General features: G+C 47.0%; 1 protein-coding gene across 4 annotated transcripts in view; it reads left to right on the plus strand.

Annotated features, from left to right (window-relative positions):
* Positions 1-21,165, plus strand: part of SIM2 (SIM bHLH transcription factor 2) — a 635,950-nt gene that overhangs the window by 597,848 nt on the left and 16,937 nt on the right. The window contains exons 8-11 of one of the 4 annotated variants that reach the window (XM_086933518.1): positions 2,679-2,826; positions 3,883-4,048; positions 13,875-14,287; positions 19,493-19,516. In XM_086933518.1, the coding sequence (XP_086789644.1) occupies positions 2,679-2,826; positions 3,883-4,048; positions 13,875-14,287; positions 19,493-19,516 (751 nt within the window). Of the gene's footprint in view, positions 1-2,678; positions 2,827-3,882; positions 4,049-13,874; positions 14,288-14,499; positions 14,503-19,492; positions 19,517-20,627; positions 20,631-21,165 lie in introns of all 4 variants that reach the window. The other 3 variants (XM_086933519.1, XM_086933520.1, XM_086933517.1) reach the window with 3 other exon arrangements.

Below are 21,165 nucleotides of genomic sequence, written 5' to 3' on the forward strand. Positions count from 1 at the left end.
AGATCCCGATTTGCAACAACAAGAAGACCAAGAAACACAAAGACCTGCCGTGCAGCTGCTAACAAAAGGACGACGCTCACTGACTTGGCCCCAGAACACTACAGACCTATTGATCCTTGAACCTGCTCCTGCGAAACTCCAACGTCTCCGGCGGACAGCAACCTCGACAACCCCGGAGGACCTGCCTGCCTTGAACCTTCCAAAATACTGGGACTCCTATGAGTAGTGGTTCTGCTCCAACAGCAATACCCCTGGTGCCAGCCAGGAACCGCAAATTCAGCCCACTCTACACCCGCCAAACCTGGCCTGTGCCTAAGTGTTCCAAGACCACGAGGACGTCCACCCGGTGACTGGGACCCGAAGTCCAGTGCCCAAAGACCCTTTTCAATGACCCAGACGACGCCTGCAGCCTCAGAACCAGGGACTCCTCCAACCGCGACCAGCTGAGGGTAAGATTTCGCAACACCAAAAGGCACCCCTGCACCCAGCGCCCAACGGCTCCCTGTGCCCTCATTTGGGGTACCGACCTCTTCGCCAAGATCCCAACTTACCTCTCGAAGTGGTGGTCGCACCTGAAGAATCTCCGTCCCGAGCCTGCAGCCTTTGTTCACTTTTTAACTTTCCCCTTGGATAACATTGAGCGCCCGATGGCTCAAAAGCACCCTGCTCACAGCCGCCCGAGTGCCGCTGGAAGTGCAACTACTACCCGACTCTACTTCCCCACTTGCCCTGAGTAAGTGACCAGGAGCTCAGCTCCCACACCCTCGTGGCCTGCCTGCTTGCAGCCACCAACCAAAGGCCCCCTACCCTCCATTGGATTGCGTTGGGCCTACTCTCTCTACACCCTGCTGCCCCTGTGCCGCTGAAGGTGTTCCTTTCTGAACACCCCCGAATCTATGCCCAGAAACTTAACTCCATCAGTCGAGTACTCACCTGAAAGCTGATAACTCACTTTCCTTCCATAGGCTAACATTGACTGGTTTTCAATGACATTTTTTCCCATTGTGGAGTTTTAAAACATTAAAATATTCATCTAAAATCAGCCGAATAACGAATTCCGAAATACTCACCTGTGGTCAGGAGAGAAGCCAGTACTGTACCCTTTAGCTCAGTGCTGAACCACAAAAGTAATCTTAACTGTACTTATCAGTAACTTGAATTTTCTTCCATAGGAAACCATTGACTGTTTTTCTCTAAACTTTCTTCCAAGTGTCGATTTTTGCAAACTAGAAATATTCCTTAAACCTCATACCAGATACTAAAACGTAATTTCTTGCCTGTCTTAGGTAGAGGTCCCAGTGCTGAACCTAGGGGTCCAGTACTGGTTTACAAAAGTAATGAGAACCGACTTTATCTGTGACTTGAATTTCCTTCCGTAGGGTAACATTGCTAGTTTTTCACTAAAAAGTTTCTAAGTGTCAACTTTGAAAATACATCTATATTCTTTAAAAATCACAATTGTACCCAATACGCTCTTACTTAACTGTTTACAGCTTATGTCTAGGGACTGAATCCAGGATCCAGTTCTGTGGTTAGAAAAGTAATCCTTAAAGTAATCAACTGCATTTATGTAGAAAACCCCATTGAGCTCAATGTTAAATTCTCTGTAGAATTGTGTTGCCTATTGCAACCACTGTAGCTATTGTACTTACAAAGTCTATTGCCTTTCTGCAAAGTAATTACCTTAAGTCACTCATATTGAGAAAAGTATATTTTGATACCTGTTGGTTCTAAAATAAAACAACTATATCTTTTGATATAAAAACAATTGGCCTTTTGCTGACTGAGTGGGTACAACAAATGCTTTACACTGTCCTCTGATACTGCCTTACTGCTCGACCAAGCTACCACTTTAGAGAGTAAGGTCATATCTGACTTTAACCTGTTATACCTCTGTGGATTGGGGACTCTATACACACTGTACCTTACGTTGGTCCAGTATATATAGAGCCAATTTCTTACACTAGGTGAAACACTTTGGCTTTGCAGTTCTTTCTATGGTGGTCTTTTCATAGATTCTCTTCGATTACATGGTGGCAGAGCAGTGTCTTGCTAGCAGCCTGCTGATCTGCCACCTCTTAAGAGGAGGTCCCTCCGATACATGGAGGACACAATGGGGGAACAATGGCAGTCTCCAACATAAAGGGAATTCCAAGCTCGGTGGGTGGACCATCGAAGGTGCAGATGGAAAATCAGCCATATTGTGGCAGAAGACCACTTAACAACCCCACACTCTATATCGGACCCCGAGTCCTTATTGACTTGAGGAATAGGGTGATTTCGTTTAATGTTTTCGTTGTGCTTCACTCTATTAAATGGTAAAAAAAACTAACTATAAGGTGGTCTGCTCCTCAAACACAGGTGGCTCATAGGAACCGTCATTGTAACACATCATCTAGTTGAGCATTTGGCTTGAAGTGAAGTGAAAAGGTTATGATTGTGCATTTGTATCTGGTGAAGCCATTTTAATAAAAATTACAATTTTAGAAAGGTATCACCCTAAAGGTAAATATAATTGAATATTGTGATAAAATATGGTCTCATTGCATACCTATAGGCGCAATGTGTCTTCAGCAAATATATTAATAGATAATATAGATTATAAATGTGTTTTGGAAAACAATGTATTTCTCTTGGAAGGGTAACCGTTTCCGGTGTATTTTGAACTCTGTTTCCAGTGTTGGTGAAAGGTCAAGTCACCACCAAGTACTACAGGCTGCTGTCCAAGCACGGCGGCTGGGTGTGGGTGCAGAGCTACGCCACCATCGTGCACAACAGCCGCTCCTCCAGGCCTCACTGCATTGTGAGTGTCAATTATGTCCTAACGTAAGTATGACGTACCTGAAGGCGCCATGTTGCTTTCCCACAGATGTTAATGTGGAACCATATTCATGTGCTTTATGTGTCACATACTATGAAATTCTCCTCCAGCTCCCAAATATCTTTCAAGTTAAAGATCATTTAACTTTAAACATGGCGTAGGCCTGGTATATGAACGTCACAAAAGCAGCACCTCCCATACTGCCTCCGCCCCTTTAAGATTTAGAAAGTGATTTATTATGCGACACCTTCAGCCAATCTCTGTGTATTGTGTCAACAGTTTGCATTCTGGGACTTGTAGTTTTGATTTCCAAAGCGTTTGTTGTGCATAACCTCGTGTTCCATGGCAGTTATGAGGCCTGCAACAATAGACCTGCACAAGATGCTGTCTTTCCTCCCATGATGCAATCTACTCTCTTTTATACCCATCTACGTTCATTGTTATCCCACTTGAGCCACGGTCTTTAGTCACTGTATTCTCCAAGCTCATAAAATCTTTTTCTTCAAAAAGAAGCATTTTTTGTGCTTGGAGGTTTTCCCCTGCCAAATGCAACACCTCCGTGGATTAAGGAACCCACTGCAGGGATCTGTGTTTGACATCATAGTCATAGGTTTAAATCCCAGCTGGTCTTATCATCCTGACGTGGTAGGGGAGAGGACTGCTTTGCAGTGAATGTTTGGTCATTGACCAACCATACTTTTTGGATTTAAAATAGTTCATCATGCATCCCAGTGAAGGCAACCTACGGAGCAAATAGAAAGACGGTGAGACTAAAATACTCCCCCTGGATGACCAGGTGATGAACAATGTTCTGGTTGGTAGAATTGTTGTGTTTTCCTTGGTCTAAAGCGTCTTGAGACCTGTGGGTGAGTTGGCGCTATACAAACTAAAGTAACATAACATAACAATGGCTAAAGAGTCCTAAGTTTAAGAAGCCAATGGCTGAAATAGGGCAGTCACAATCCTAGTATATATATGTATCTCATGTGTTTTTTTTTTTTAAAACATCTTGGCTTATGTAGGACCTAAAATGGTGCATCATGTTGTCCTTCTCTTCACAGAGATATTGAGTACAAGGAACTTCAGCTCTCGTTGGACCAGGTCACTGGCTCCAAGAGTCAGTTTTTATGCAGATCCTCACTTCCTACCTCACAAGAAACACGAAAGCCAATGAAACCCAAAAGCAGCAAAGGGAAAACGAAGCCAAGGACAACGCCATACCCGCAGGTAATGGTAGCCTTCCGCCTCATGTTTTACTGCAGTGGATTATTCAGCATGAAGCAGGAGGTGGGAGCAGGTAATGGACAGAGATATCAACCGAACTCAGAATCTTTCCTCAGAGTTAGCTTCAGTTTTTTAGCACATTATAAGCAGCTTTAACCGTTCTCAAGTGCAATAGGGATCTTGAGTCACGCAATAGGCAATGTGTATTATGAAGGAAATGGGCAATGTTTCTAACCGCCCGATCCATCAAACAAAATTGCGCTCGCAAAGGGCCAGACTCTGAGAATCTGGCCCTTTGCGAGTGCGATTTTTGCTTTTGGGATTCAGCATCCCAAATGTAAAAATCGCTAATTGCGATCTCGCAATTTTGCGAGGAATTACATTTAAGGAATCTCTATTTGAGATTCCTTAAATGCAATTCATCATCCAATGTTATTTTGCGAATTCGCAATTTCTGGCCGCAATTTACAGCGAGGTCAGACCTCGTGGTAAATTGCAAAAATTCAGAAAAATGCATTTAAATGCATTTTTCTGAGTTGCATGTTACACACACACATGTCCTTTGGACATGTGTGTGTGCAACACCTGTGTACAATTTCATTTGAGGGGTGCTACAGGGTGTCCTTTGGACACCCCTGGCACCCTTCAAATCGCTATCTTATTTGCGATTAGCAAATTGCTAATCGCAAATAAGGAATACTCCCTATTCATTCCTATGGGCCTTTTGGCCCATTGGAATGAATGGCGAGTTATTCCTTATTTGCGATTAGCAATTTGCTAATCGCAAATAAGGAATATGTAGGAATCTCATTTCTTTATGCAATTTCTACATGAATCCAGTTTTGCGAGTCCTTAATAGTGATTCGCTATGAATCGCTATTAGGGGCTCGCAAAACGGGAGAATGATGAATCAGGCTGCATGTATTACAGCACTACTATTGTCATGGTTGCTTGTAAATGTAAATTGGTCTTTTGCAACCGTAAACCAATGTACACATACATTAGTTTGGTGTAATATTACACTGGTGTAAATCCGCTCACATAGTTAGAGAATGGGTGTCCATGGTGAAAATGCCTATGTTACACCTCCAAACTAACGAATTTGTTGATACAAACATTTGCAAAACCCAATCTCACCCTGGATTTTATCAGAGCTTTAATCTTGTCACTGTGAGAAGTAAATCCCTTTCTGTGGAAGGAATGGGGGGACACTCACAGAGTTAGTGGGAGTATATAAGAAGGGATTATGCCAGTCAGAAGAGGAAAAAAAGCTAGCCTTTGCAAATGCAGTTATGCAAAGCATTTACACATCCATAAATATACACCACGTGCATTTACGCTTGTGTGAAAATGTACGCATATGAAAAGCAGCCAATTTTGCAGTTGCAGCTCAATCCTACTCGAATTGTTGGCGAGTTTGCAAAAATGTGCATGTTATAGCATAGATGTAAATGTAGTTGCAGATTCGCAAATTTTGTAGAGAATCTGACCATACATGGGCTTCCATCTTACAGGATAAAACAGAGCGGAAGAATTAGTAACACCTGGTGAAGGATCACATTAACCTTCAAAACCAACTGGGGGCCAGGAATAGCACCATTTGGCTATACAACCTTTTAGAGTTTTAGTCTCTACAGACAACCCTAAGTTTACCAGTTAACGCTAGCATGAATCGACAGGGCTTGAGACTAGACCACTAGAGCTCTCCAAGCCTCTGATTAAATTCTTTAATAGTGCTAAATCGAAGTGTAGCTCAGTTCAAATGTATTCCATCCTTGAGAAAGGGCTGATTCTCATGGCATTCAATTTGATAATCTTCAAGATAGTGTGTGTTTGACCAACTATTATGGAACTGCTGCTAATCATTTTTTTTTTTTAAACACATTTTATTGGGTAAACAGCACATGGGTCAACATATGACACGTTATACATTCAATCATCCCATATGTCCTCATTACCACCCCCAACTAACCCCTCAAGCAACCCCCCCCCGCTGCTGTTGGTGTGGGCATATTTCAAGCACATATTATAATAGTCAGGAGAAACCTAATGGATCAATACTCATCTGCAGCTGCAACCTATGGAACTCAATACAACACTCATCCCCCCTAGTCTTCATCTTCCACCTGAGAATTCCTTAGAGCCTGCACAAACGCCTCCCATGCCCTTGCCATCTCTAAACTCTTTTCATTTGCTGTTCGGGTGGCCTGCCTTAATCTGACAGTACTCTCACTGCGGGCCCATTTATATAATTCAGTTGCCCATCTCCTACTAGATGGACCCTCCCTTGACTTCCAGTGCCAGGTTATTTCCCTCTGGGCTACGATTAGGCCTAAATCAATGAACTTGCTAGTAATTTTCGTTTTAATCGTGTGAGGAAACCAGAGCAACAGACACGTCGCCATGTCATACTCCACCTGCCTGTCAGTAACTTCATTAAGAAGCGCCCCCACCTGAGACCAGTAATGCCCCAGCCTCGACAATCCCACAGCATATGATCAGGCGTCAAGCATCTAGGGCACGCTGCGCCCTGTGTGTGAAAATACTTCCGAATCTTCCCTGGAGTGAGGTTTGCTCTGTGCACTATAAAGAAGTGTACCTGCTGGAACCTAGCATTTCTACACCCTTTCCATGTCCTCTTCAGGACATGGCCCCATGCTATGTCCGGTATGAGTCGCCCCACACTCGCCTCCCACTTTAATTTCAGTGCTGTCAGTTGTGCTATGCCCTCGTTTTACATTCTAGAATGCAGGCAAGTAACCGCTTTGAATGTTCCCGCCGCCATTACTACGTACTGGCAAGCCATGGTGGTCAGTGGTTCCATCTGCCCGGTCTTCCAGTGTTTCCGTATCGCCGTTGTGATAGCCGCATGCAATAGGAAACTCCCATCAGGAAGGCCAAATTGATCCTGCAACACCCGAAATGGCAATAACTCGCCATCTGTGTAGAGGTCGCCTATCATCTGAATTCCTAACTCTTCCCAGTCCATGAGCGAGGACCAGTCCCCTCCATGCGGCAACGCTGTCAACATACCCAGAGGAATTTCTGGGGCATACGGATGTGCTACCCCTGCTCTCCTTTGGCTTCTGTTCCAACATAATCGCAGAGCCTTCTCCTCCAATGTCAAATCCCGTACGTCCAATTTCTGCTGCATTATTATATACGAGAGAACGTGTCCCTGTATTCTGGCCCCTCGGGCCAGATCAGGGCCCCTGAACTCTACTGCGACATTTTGGGTAAGGATCTGCAGTTGCGCTGCCAAATAATAAAGTTCAAAATTAGGAACTGCCATTCCCCCTTCCGTTTTAGGCCTCATCAGCGTGGTTAATGCTACCCGTCGCCTTCCGTGCCCCCATAAAATTTCCGTGGTTAGCGTGTTTCATTTCCGAAATATCCGCTGAGGGATCCATATCGGCAGCGTACGGAAGTAGTAGAGCAGCCGAGGCAAAGCCACCATTTTGAGCAGTGCCACTCTCCCCACTAACGAACGGGGAAGAGTTGCCCAGAATGCCATACAACCTCTCAGGGTTCTTATACAGCGTCCTATGTTCCCTTCTAGCATGTCGGCAACTCCGTGATAAATACGGACTCCCAGATAGGTGAAACATGATCGTTTCCCGATAATGTCCCCAGCTGGCCGCGGTTGGGGCATCTCTGCTCGTATCGGGAAAAGGCACGTTTTACTCCAATTAACCCTAAGGCCTGATAATTTTCCAAACCTCGACAACGTACTTATCGCCCCCTGCAATGCCACTTCCGTGTCCTCTAAGAACAACAACAGGTCGTCCGCATATAATGATATGTATTGCGGAGTTCCACAGCAGTCCAGGCCCCTAAATTCCATCCCTGTCCTAGCCTGGGCCGCCAAAGGCTCAATCGCCAAAGCAAACAGCAACGGGGAAAGTGAACATCCCTGCCTCGTTCCTCTCCATACAGGATAATCGGAAGATATCACTGCACCCAGTCGCACCCTCGCAGTTGCTGAGGAGTATAACACTTTCGTCCAACGCCCAAATTGAGTGCCTAAACCAAACTTCTCCAGCACCTTATGAAGGTACTCCCATTCCAGGCTATCAAAATCCTTTTCTATATCTATTGATAGCACGGCTGACGTCTGTTCTGTCCCCAGGTCGCTCCCCAGTACCCATAGCAGGCGACGGATATTAGTCGAGGTATTCCTGGTTGGGATAAATCCAGCTTGATCCTCATGGACCAATGTGGTCATGTACGGTAGCAGTCTGGTGGCCAATATACGTCTCAGGATTTTATAGTCCACCGTCAACATTGACAGCGGTCTGTAGGAAGTCACATCACTTTTCTCTTTCCCAGGCTTTAAAAGGGGAACGATCAACCCCTCTCTCATCGATCTAGGCAGGTGACCCAGCTCCGCCGCTTCCGCATAGATCTCCAATAAGTGAGGTGCCAAAACATCTATATATTTTGCATAAAATTCTATTCCCAGGCCATCTACTCCCGGTGTCTTATTCCGGTCCATCTGCTTGATCGCACCCCTAATCTCCGTCAGTGTTACGTTTTGACCCAGTGTCTTAGCGCTCTCCTCATCCAGTCGCGGGAGCTGAATCACCGCCAAATAGCCCTCCATGTCTGATTCTTCAGCCTCCAGGTTACTTTGATAAAGGGCTGTTTAGTAATCCAAGAAGCGCGAGAGGACTGCAGTTTGGGAGTAGACCATTTCTCCCGTCGCCGCACTCACGCTCATAATTGGGCAGCCTCTTGAAATCGGGCTAGCTAGCCTCGCTAGGAGTGTGTCCACCTTATCCCCTTCAGCATGAACCTTTGCCACATATTGTCTATAGTCATAGCTCCTCAATCTCTCTGTTTCCGCAGCTACTCGGTCCTTAGCCTCCAGTAGCTGCGTTTGCAGCGCCCGCTGCTCTGGTCTCTGCTTCTCTATGTCCCACAGTACTCCCTCTGCTTTTTGTACATCTGCAAGTACCACCGTTCTTTCACCTGAGTATTTGCTAATGCATAGCCCTCTCACCACTACCTTAAATGCATCCCATTCTACTGCCCTGGTAGAAGCCGTCCCTCTATTCTCGGCGAAGTAATGTTCAATGCCCTACTGAATTTCTGCGCAAAATGCTTGATCTTCAAGGGTCTCCGGGCACAATCGCCAAGTGGGGACCGCCGCCCTCATGCGTTGCCATTTAAGGGACACCAATTGGGGGTTGTGACCGGAAATGGTCCTAGCCAAATATTCGGAGTGTGTTGCCAGGGAAGCTATCGAGTGGCTGCATAAAATGGTGTCAATTCTAACATGTAGTTCATGGAGTGCCGAAAAGAAGGAATAATCCCTATCACCAGGGTGGTGCCCTCGCCACACATCAGCGAGTCCCCATCTTTCTTGCCAGTTCGACCTCAGCGTAGCAAGCCTACGAACCGGGGAATCAACCAGTGGAGGATGTGACCTATCTAATGTTGCATCTGTAATTGAATTGAAATCCCCCCCCCCAATATCACCTGGCCCGCCAGATAGTGTGCTAATGTCCCTGATATTTTATCTAGGAAGCGGGCTTGATCTGCATTCGGAGCATAAACACTACAGAGCACCACATCTCGTCCATACAATCTCCCCTCTACTGCTACATATCTGCCCTCTGGGTCAACAACATGATTCATCGCCTGGAAAGGGACCCCCGCCCTCACCCATACCAAGGCTCCCCTGGCAAACGCAGAATAGGCCGTGCCAAAGACCTGTCCCCGCCATTGCCGCTGTAAGGCAATGCACTCCAGTTTGATGAGATGGGTCTCCTGAAGCAGCGCTATCTGGATCCCACGTCGCACCAAAAACGCATGCACCTTATGGCGTCTGGACATTGTATGCAGTCCACGTACGTTCCATGTAATACATTTCAATTCAGGTAACGTCCCCATTGTCATTGTTCCCCAACTTCACCTCCTTCATGTCTCGCCTGCCCACACCGAAGCTGCTTAAATCCCAATTCTCAACTTCCCGCAAAACACCCATCGCCCTCCCCCCCAGAACAGGACCCAATAACAGACTATTAGCCCCCATCTTCCACAACAAATCACACAATTCTATCCTGCAGTAGCCATACAGGTTGCCTTAAGGGCAATGGGAGGGTGGTTCAGCCTCAACAGGTGGCAGCCCTCGCCTTCACCCCTAGCCCCTTGATCCCATACGATAGTATGTCATAGTTATAGTGTTCCCAGATGTCATCAGGTGCATCAGCGCCTCCAGGAACAGTTTGTAAGAGGAGTCCTGCACGAGGGGTTATTCATCTAGCATTCCCTCTGCTGTTCCGGGCGTGACCTCTGGGTCCTTAGTGCTGTCTGTGTCCGAGAACTCAGTGCCCGATTTTCTCTTGTCCTCGTCAGAGTCCGTCCCCATCGCCGAATCCTCTCTCTGTGAGCCTGTTATCTCCGCCGTCGCCGCCAGAGCTCCTCGTTTATCTGCAGCCATTTGAGTGATCTGTTGTGCTTGCCAAGGTTTATTTCGTTTAAGGAGATGTTGCGATTTGTGCACCTGTATCGGTTTAGGCGGTCTGCAGACCCCTTTACCTTTATGATCCGTGCTCGCTCTATATGATTCGAGCCTCGTCCAAGCTTCCTCGGGCGTCATGAAAAACTGCGTCGAGCCATCCATAATCACTCTCAGTTTTGCTGGGAAAATCAGCGAATATTGGATTCCTTCATCTCTGAGCTCTTTTTTAACTGACAAGTATGAGGCCCTGCGCTTTTGTATCTCTTGGGTGTAGTCTGGGAATATCGTGACTGTGCCAATCCCCACTTTAAAAGGCCCTGTTGACCGTGCCCTCTGGATTAGCAGATCTCTATCTTTGTAATGAAGGACTCTGGCCACTATAGGTCGGGGAGGGCGGCCAGGCAAAGGCGGCTTGGCTGGGACCCTGTGTGCTCTCTCAAGTGTAAAGAAGGAAGATAGTCCCTCCGGGGCCACCACTGATTTGAACCAGTTCTCTAAATAGGCAATCATGTCAACTCCCTCTGTTTTTTCGGGCAGGCCTACCACCCGTACGTTGTTGCACCGATTTCGACTTTCAGAATCTTCGGCCCGTTTTTCTAGAGTTGCTAAGCGTTCCAGCGCATCACCCAACTTGCGTTCCACCGTCACCAGTGCAGGTTTCAAATCTTGAATGACCAATTCATTCTCTTTTACCCTGTCCGCCAACTTTGAGTGGTCTGCTCTCAGGAGTCCCAGTCCCGTTGCGACTTGCGCTATGTCCTGGTGTAGGGAGTCCTTCGTCGCCGCTATAGCCTCCAGGATTTTATCTAAGCGTTTATTTAGCCTCTGTTCCGAAGTCGTGGCCTCCATTGCACCACCCTCATCACAGTGGTCGTCCTGCCCCGCAGCCAACTCTTTCCTATTCTTTGGCTTCATCTTGAATCCTTATGCGTGCCACTGCTCAGCCGACTTACACTTCTCCGCGCAATTACCTTCAACTAATGACTGTATGGGCGATCGGCCGATGAGCGCGCCACCGAGTGTATTACTATATCGCAGGACCCCTATTTCCGCAAGCCCTCGACCCTTCAATGTCTGCATCTACAGCGGGGAGCACAAGCTCTCCTCCCGCCACAATCCGCAATCAGTTGCAGGTCAGCGCTAGTCAGCCAGGTTTGACACCGTTCCCCGTGTTGCCTTCGTGGGCCTTGGTTACTGTCTGGCTCACACGTTCTCCGCCAGCCGTTGCGCTACTCTTGCCGCGGGTCTGATGGTATTGCCTCGTGTAAGTCCAGATCCCTGATCGCGCTCCCTATATGTCACGTGCGCTCAAGGCCAGAGTGCTGCCGTAGATCAGTGGGTGGCTATGCCCTGTTCAGCGCTCACATGTCCCAACCAAGTCCTTCCCATTCGTTGTCAGGGCAGAACAGGCTCCGTCTTTCACTCTACCGTGACCCGTCACCTTCCATTCCCAGATTTAATCCTGCTTTCCAGTGTCGCTGGCCGCGCACCCCCGCTCCCCTTCAGCACAGCGCAGCGCCGCGGACCTGCCCCTGCCCCCACCTCCGTAGCACCGGGTTCAGGCCCGTACCACCACACTCACCAGGGACCGCAGGAAGACGCCTCCGGTGCCCGCTCGCCTGTTGGTCCTTCTTGTTGTTCCCTCAGTGCTCGTTCAGCTGCACAACATCGCGCAGAGTTTCAAGGTCGCTTGCTAGCCTCTACAGAAGGTGCGCGCTGTCCGCATCATTTACCCCTGCGTTTTAGCGCCCCCGCAGTTCTCAATTGTCCGAAGTTCTGCTTTCGCTCAGGAGCCGCACGGGTGTCCCCGCACCACCAGCCAGCCGTAATTTTCTTCTACGCGCGGCGTGACAGACGTGTTACACCGCGATCAGCCTGCCCTCTGGTCGCCATTTTAAAAGCTCCGATTTGGTTTATTATCCTCCGTCTACGTGGAGCCTCGAGCCTCTTCACACCTTATTACCGCAGTTCTCTGTGTAGAGGCAGCAGGCTACACTGCGCTGTGCTCATCCGGCTCTCTCAGTCGGGGACACTCGTTCCTTCGGAGGGTGCATGCCACAGCTCAGCCCGCTCCCATCAGCCGATCGCCGCCGCCATTTTGCCGCTTCACCTCCGGCCCTCCGAACACTCAACTCGCGTCAGGATCTCACTGGAGCCTCCGGACGTGGCAGTGTCGGTCAGGCAGGGTTCCCCAGTGGTTCCGATGCACGCTCCTCCAATTTGGTCAGATTACAGGAGGGTTTTCAGGATAATTATCGGGATTGGGCACGGAGCTCTCAGCTCACACCGCCTCTCCCATCGGCGCTCAAACCACCAACTACTGCTAATCATCACAATGATGACAGCAGAGAGGGTCAGATACTTTACACAAACAGGTGCAAGGAATGTGGTGAATAGATTTTGTGTGGATCAAGCCAAAGGGCTATTGATGTAGTCACAATCATCAAGTCTAAGAGGGCAGTGATATTGGTAGTTTCATGGTGGTTACAGTGTTTCTTGTTTAAGAGAAGCCACATTTAGACAACAGGCGCTTTAGCCAGCATCAAGGACTGCCTTCCTCCTGTCCAGACACTTCTTAAGGGTGCTTGACATATGTCATCTTATCTGGATTTATATTACAAATGCAATACCCATCCAAAACTCCTGACTGCACACATACAAAATCACAAAGTGCCACCTTGTGTCACATGATATTGGGTCTCTTTACACAGTCCCCCAGTGAAGAGTCGATGGCGAGCGTCTGGTGAGCTGGAAATCCCTACTCTGAATGTGTTTTCAAGTCGTGCGTGGAGGCTTTCCATATTTGCAATCCATTTCTGATTTCACAGCCTCCAAGTGACACACGGGAGGGAGGCAGCTTCAAACCCTTCTGTGTTTTTGGCCAGGTTAGGAACGGCTACCATCCTCTCTAGGCCCAGTCCCTCCAATATCCCTGCATGGAAGCTACACCTCAACGCCACACCCCCATGTCCAGGGCCCCCATCCCCTTCAGAGGCCACATCTTATCTCTCACACCATGAACATTTTTTCCAGTTTACAGAACTATGACTGGCTTATGTGGCAACGCATGGCCCTGTTTTTTTCTGGAGGGTTGCGGGGCAATTCCGATTTGTTGACTTACAACTAATGCAGGACATCAGCATATTCCATGATTCCGACTGGTCACAGGAAAGGATAAGTATTTTAATGTGTCAATTCGTTTCGCTTCAGGATATCACTTCTGTCATTGTACAAACACGGTTCCCTATTGATTAGTTAATTGTCTGTTACTCAACTAAAGCTTTTCGACTGCCTTTAAAAGCGGATAAATGCAACTTTTCTACTAAATACTTCCCGCATTTGACTCTCCCATTTTTTATTCAGCAATACAGCTCATTTCACGGAGACAAATTGGAAAGTGGCCAGGCCGAAAACTGGAGATCCAGCCCCACAGCGAGCACTACCCCAACCCAAGAACAGAGCTTCCACTCAGAGAACAGCGACCTGGTGTATACTCCTTCGTACGGGTTACCGTTCCCTTACCACTATGGACATTTCCCCGTGGACTCCCATGCGCTCAGCGGCAAAAAGCAAATGCTGCCCTCAAGGTTTGGACAGGCTCAAGGAGCGCCTTGTGAAGTAGCTCGGTTTTTTCTGAGCACCCTGCAGACAAGTGGCGAGTGTCCCTGGCATTACCCCAACTCCATGGTGCCCAACAGTCAACACCAATCCAAGCATCTTCAGGAGCAAGCGATGCATCCAGCACGGCACGATGCAGGGCAGAGCTATGAAGGTAGGTCATACCTGCCAACTTACAAATTAATTTCACAGAGTGAGGAGGGGGAGGGGCTTCATGGCGAGAGCGACCTAGGAGCCACTCTACCCCTCACCAAGCCCTTCACCCCCTCCCCAAAAAAAAAACAAAGGGTCGTTGAGGCGGTTTCTGATGTCTTTGAGTGTTTTCACACTTCTTCATGGACATCAGTTGCTTACTGCCTCCGAAAACGAGCTCGTTTTCCCTGTCACTGTGTGATTTCGACTCCTCACCGGGAGACCGTGTGTAGGGACTCAAAATGGTGTGACACACAGTTGCACTGTGTGAATTGGCAGGCCTGTTAGGTCCCTAATTAAGTCTCGGGGAATGTGTAGTGATATTGTGTATAAAGATAACCCAAGGATGGATGAATGAATGAATGGATGAATGAATGAATGGATGAGTGAATGGATGGATGAGTGGATAGATGGATGTTCGCTCTGTGGACTGAAACACCAAATGGAGTTCTTCACAAAAGTGCGCTCAATTGACCCGTTGACAAGACCTTTTGGATGGACTGAATACACTTCGTTTCCCACCTAGAGTAGAATATTTTCTTTGAAAAAATATTTTTATTTGGACACACCTTGTCATTCCATTTACTCTAATAACATCTTGCTTATATTGATACCATATCTCCATGCTTGATTTAGTTTCCGTCTATAAACACATGTGGCAGTCTATGGTGCTGCTACTCAGGCTTAACTCCGGCTCATTCACTTTGGAGTAATCTTTACCCAAGCAATTGCATTCGGCAGGACTCAGAATATTCGCATTCCCGCATAGTGGCACTCAGAATGCAAACAGCTTTCTACTGCGAAAAAGCCACAAAGTGAGCTTATTGTTTTTGCCACTAAGGGACGTGCTGCCCACAATCTCTTTCTTTATGGAGGAAAGGAGGGGACCGTGGCTTTCTTTGGATACCAGCATGTCCCTGAAAGTACAAACTGGAGCCGCTACTGGCAGTTGCTTTCACTAGCTGAGGAAGCCAAATCCTGCTCTCCCTTTTCACGCACACAAACATAAAACAAGGATGACGGCTGAGCATTACATTTCCGTCTAGGTTACAACAGCAGTATGTACGCTGCCCTCGCTACTTTCAAGAACTAGCGCTTGCAAAGAGCACAGAACACACCAATGAGGTTGACTGCAGGTCAAAGGAGCGTCCCTGGTGTGCGTTAAAATGGCTGCTGCTCAAGAGCAGAATCCCCTCTTGAGTGATGGGTGGAGCGCACCAATCTTTCCTTTTCTGATGCTTTAGTTAGTGTAATGCAGGTTGAGGGAACTGCCTATTTCCCTACTCTAATATGTGAGCGGCAAATTCCAGACACCAGTTGCCGAAATGGCCTGTGTGCAATACTTAATGTATTTAACCTCATATGTAAACAATTAGACACAACATTATATATTCTTTTCCAGAGATGTGTTCAACAGAGTTATGTTCAACATCAAAATCAGTTTTCAAACCAAAAATGTGTTTAATAAATTTGTACATGTGTGTATCTCAACATCATAATAAACTATTATGAAAGAATCAAAAAAATAAAAGTAGACCGTGTTCATTACATAACATATAGCTTGTTGAAAAACACTGTTAATATCTTCATCTGTGTGATCCACAAGAGAAATTGATCGGTGCCCTGTGCATTTCGGGACCCACAGTTCCTTCTTCAGGGGCCAGGAAGAAATGTGGACCAGAGTTCCACAAGAGTAATCCAACCCGATCAGTCTTGCCAATCTTGTAGTAGAAAACACTCTCGACTTCTCGAAGAAAACGTCAGTCTGGTAATGTCTTAGTACTCGCGCTCAGCTACAAAATACAAATTTTGATAGAACGGCTCCACTGTAAAAGATCCTTCACAGTGGAGTTGTTCGATCGAAATTTGGATTTGTTTTCTACTACAAGTTCAGCACGACTGATCAGGTTGGATTACTCTTGAGGAACTCTGGTCCGCATTTCTTCCTGGCCCATGAAGAAGGGACCGTGGGTCCCGAAATGTATAGGGCACTGATCAATTTCTCTTGTGGATCACACAGATAAAGATATTAACAGTGTTTTTCAAAAAGCTATATTTTATGTTATGAGCACTGACTAATTTTACTTTTTTGATTCTGCCATAAATAGTTGGTTTGAAAACTGTTTTTGATGTTAAACATATCTCTGTTAAACACATCTCTAAAAAGAATATATAATGTTGTGTCTAATTGTTTACATATGTGGTTAAATACATTAGGCAGTGCACACAGGCCATTCCGGCAACTGGGATCATGCTGAGGCCACTCATTTACCTGGGGGACAATTCTCCCATACCGGCCAATATGAGTGCCAAGAAGCGAGGAACAGCGCATTGTAGCCAATTCCCATATCACACTCCAAGTGCTGGGAGGCAAAACCTTCTCTCTGTAGGCCAGCATCCTTTGAAACTCACGGCCATATGATCTAAGACAGGTGACTGCTCTGTCCTCTTCCAAAAAAGACTTTAATTCATTTCTGTCTGAGATGAATAAAATGACCAGCACAAAGTATATGGTGGCAGCCCTCTCGAGCCAGCACCTTGATGACAAGGTCCCAGGCAGGAGCTCTGAAAGCATGCCGTTAGCCCATTACCAGTGAGATGTTCCTTTTCGTATTAGAAAGGCTGTCTCTGCTGTCTCACCCTATGGGCTGTTTAACCCTCAAGATGTAAGGCAGAAAGTCATCAACAAAATGTTATTTTCTATTTCACTAGTCTGTAAAGTGCACTATGACCAGGGTAACTGGAATTATGGGGCCTAGGAGATCAAATTATGTGGCAAGGTTTACCTAATTACCTTGCAAGAATAGGCAAATTAGGTGATCTAGTACGGCATATTTTGAAGCAGCATTACTTCACCATTTTCTTATTGTTAGGTCTAGCTGCTGACAGCTCATACGCTGTCTACTGGGAAGGGTATTGTTTCCTATAAAGGGCTTTGAGTGCACCCATTGCTTACCATTCACTGGCATTACCGTCACTCTTCTTTCCTTCCTCCTTATTAGCAAGTGTGAGCCGGGTGTCACTTCCTTTTCTTTCTGTGGTGTATGGACCAAGCACAGACTAATTCAACTTGATTACCCCAGTATAGGAACTTTCATAGATTCCCATGCTTTGTATCATTCCCCGTCGTCGGAATGGGGGCCTCGGTAAATAAAAAATATCAGAACCATAGGTACAAAAGAGAAAATCAGGCCCAGGCCTCATCTCATTTTGTAGCATATCACCCTCTTTGTGTAAAAGAGCCCAAATTTCCGCAAGAACCAATCAGAATAGCCTCACCCCATAGAACCTTCCTGAGAGAGCCTCAGAGCCTCAGATTTTCTACCACACGTTGTGCAAGGGAGTCTCCACTGAGCTCTGCTCAGTTTTTCTTTCTATTCAACTTTATTCTTCAACTTTTTTCTTCAAAATCTACAATGTCTGACAAGGAGAAGAAGGCTTTATTCAGGGCTTGTGCTACCTGTGCGAAAAAGAGGCTTTTTGTGGAAGAGAAGCATGATGACTGCGGCTCCGTCGACGACGACGTCGACGATTGAAAAAATGCAGATTTCCACACGGAAACGGCAGATAACACAGGAGATGACTTCTCCAAGGCGAGTTACACCTTTGCCTCCTAATATGCTGCTGGATGACGAGTCTGATGAAGAGGGTGACGATATCCATTACGGGGATGCCTACAGTCCCTCAGATTTGAATGTGAAGTGTCAAGATAGTGATACTGAGGAGTACTACGAACACCAGTATGTTCAGCAGGAACAACCTCCTCGAGGCTTGGGTCAGGACATGGTGGCCATGCCAGCCTCTCTGGTTTCAGATTTGCAATTGATGTTGCAAGACTATAGAAATAGATTTCCGACTCAACCAGCAGTACAATCGGAACACCCTCCTTCTCCAACTGTACCCCCGACATCTACAATCATCGTGACAACGGTGGTCCCACGGGATGTGGACCCTGAACCCAGAGAGGAATCCAGAGAAGTTGAGCATGATGTGTCTTCAGATGATGACGTTCAAGAAGATCCTATAAATGACCCTGACTTGGATTATGATGATAGTGGCCTTCAAGGTCCAGATGCCACAGGACAGGACACTGCTACTTCTCCTGCTGACATTGGGGGTTTCCATAACCTCATGGAGAGGGCATCTAAAAGGTTTGGTCTGCCAATCACAACAGTGCAGTCAGACTGTTTTCTTTATGACTTTAAAGAGCCATACAAAAAGTCAGTCAGATCGATTCCTATAATACAACACGTATGGTCAGAAGGGATCAAGGTCATGCAGAATCCGGCCACTGTCATTCCTGTTCTTCCCCGGCTGGAGAAGAAATATAAGGCCCCTGAAGGCAGACCAGCGTGCCTATTTGGACAACCTAAGCCGGATTCTGTAATATCACAAGCGGCACAGAGCAAATCCAAGAATCCATCCACGCCAGTTACTACACCCCCGGACAAGGAAGGGAGGTACTTGGACAATGTGGGCAAGAGATTCTCCTCTATGGCCAGTCTCCTCGTTCGAGCGGCTAATGTTCTGGCAATCTTGGGCAGGTACGATCGCCAGATGTGGTGTGATTTGGCCCCATTTATAGAACAGCTGCCAGAATCATCAAAAGAGGAAGCCAGAAAGGTTCTTGTGGAGGGAGAAAGATCATCGTCAGAGGTCATAGATTGTGTTATGGACATAGCTTCTACGGCCTTTCGTGCTCTGGCTGGTTCAGCTGTCTTACGAAGACAAGGCTGGTTGCGGGCGACCTGGTTTCGCCAAGAAGTCCAAAACAAGGTCCTGGACCTTCCATTTGATGGAGAAATGCTTTTTGGGAAGCACGTTGATGAAGCCCTTCAAAGTATTAAAAAGGACACATACACAGCAAAGTCCTTGGGGTCTTTAAATTACCGTAAGGTCCCATTCAGAGGTGCAAGAGGAAAAGGCTTCTCCTCTTATAGGGGTGGCAACCAACAGAGATATTCTTCGCAATCCTCACAATCATACAAACCGCAGTATTCTAACCAACGCCAGGGCCAGTCGGCTTCTTTCTCTCGTCAATCTCAGAGAGGACGTCAGAATCGTCAAGGACGCGCCACTTCCAAGAGGCAATCGCAGCCTCCTGGCTCTTAATACTGCTCCTTCCTCCCCGAAGACATCAGTGGGGGCAGTATATCTCTTTGTCTAGACAGCTGGAGAATTATAACATCAGACCAGTGGGTCCTGAATATTGTTCAGAGTGGCCATACGTTGGAATTTCAAGATCTTCCTCCAACCAGAGCTCCACGCGCCAGTCGATCACAACATCTGGGACTGCTACGTCTCGAAGCCCACCAACTTTTCATCAAGGGGGCAATAGAACCGGTACCTCTCTCGCAGAGAGGAAAAGGTTTTTATTCCAGGTTCTTCCTGGTTCGCAAGACTACAGAGACTTGGCGCCCCATATTAGATCTACGGGAACTCAACACCTATCTCATCAAACTGTCCTTCAGGATGGTCACTCTCCAGGATATTCTTCGTCTACTGAATCCAGGGAACTTCATGGCGACTCTGGATTTAGAAGATGCGTACTTCCACGTACCGATCCACCCAGCCCACAGGCAATATTTGCCCTTCACAGTAGGCAAGAGCCATTTCCAATTCAAAGTACTTCCGTTTGGTCTTCGATCTGCACCAAGAATATTTACAAAGGTGTTGGCCCCGGTGGCAGCTTTCCTCAGAAAGCAATCTCTGGAAGTTTTCCCTTACCTGGACGACTGGCTAGTCAAAGCTCCTTCTTTCCAGGGAACTTCCAAGTAGGCATGGGCGGAAAATCCGTTCCGCTCGCGGATTTTGCGGATTTTCGGGAAATCCGCAATCCGCGAGATTTGCGAATTTCCTGCAAAATCCGCAAATCCGCGAGCAGCGGATTTTGCTCGCACTGCTCGCACTGTTCGCGTGAGTTCGCGCCCAGCGAATAAGTGCGAAATTGCAGAAATACGATTTAAGCAAAACTGAAAGTAACTACTTACCAGGTTCAAAAGTTCAGGCACATCATTAGTAGCCATTTCCTGTAGTGCTTCCTGAGGGGCCCCTCCAGAGTTCAGTTGCCAGTTGAAACTATTATGTGACCCTGCTCTGAACCTCAGAATAGTTACACATATGCCACAAAGGTCATGAATTACAGCTAAGGGAGACAAGCAGGAGCCAGGCTGGAAGTTAAAATCCATTAATCAGCCCCTAATTCATTATTGTCAGTTGGGGCAGGGCAGGTGTTGTAACTAATTTTGCAACAATGAAAGCACTTAGCAAGTGCAAAAGATCACTAATCAGGGCGCACTAAGGAAGCAGGTGCCAGCTAAAAAAATATTCTGTGACACATTAATCAGCCCCAAATTAATTCAGGTCACTTGAGGCAGGGAAGGTGTGCTTTGCTTTGCCGAAAATAATGTACACTGGACAACCAGAGGGTGTGGTGATGAAACAGAGGGTGGCATGGGTGGGCCAGAGGGTGGCATGAGTAGTCAGAGAGTGGCAGTGGTGACAGAGAGTGGCAGTGATGAAGAAGAGTGTCCCAAACAGGTTGGACACGTAGAAACAACAAGTTCGCAAAACTTGCGACCCGACAGGTAAGTTCGCAAATTGCGAAATTGTAAAAACCCTCGCGAACTGGCAGAAACACGGGCGAACACAAAAAAAAAAAAATCCGCAAATTCGCGGGAATTCGCGGATTTTGCGGATTGCGAGTTCGCAAATCCGCAAATTCGCGGATTGCCAATCCGCAAAATCCGCTCATGCTTACTTCCAAGGCCATTGCAACTTGCATTCAATTGTTCGATCACCTGGGCCTTCAACTCAACAAGAGCAAGTCAGTTCTGCAACCGTC

This window comes from Lissotriton vulgaris, chromosome 8 (assembly GCF_964263255.1).
Source record: "Lissotriton vulgaris chromosome 8, aLisVul1.2, whole genome shotgun sequence".
NCBI classification, from domain to species: domain Eukaryota; kingdom Metazoa; phylum Chordata; class Amphibia; order Caudata; family Salamandridae; genus Lissotriton; species Lissotriton vulgaris.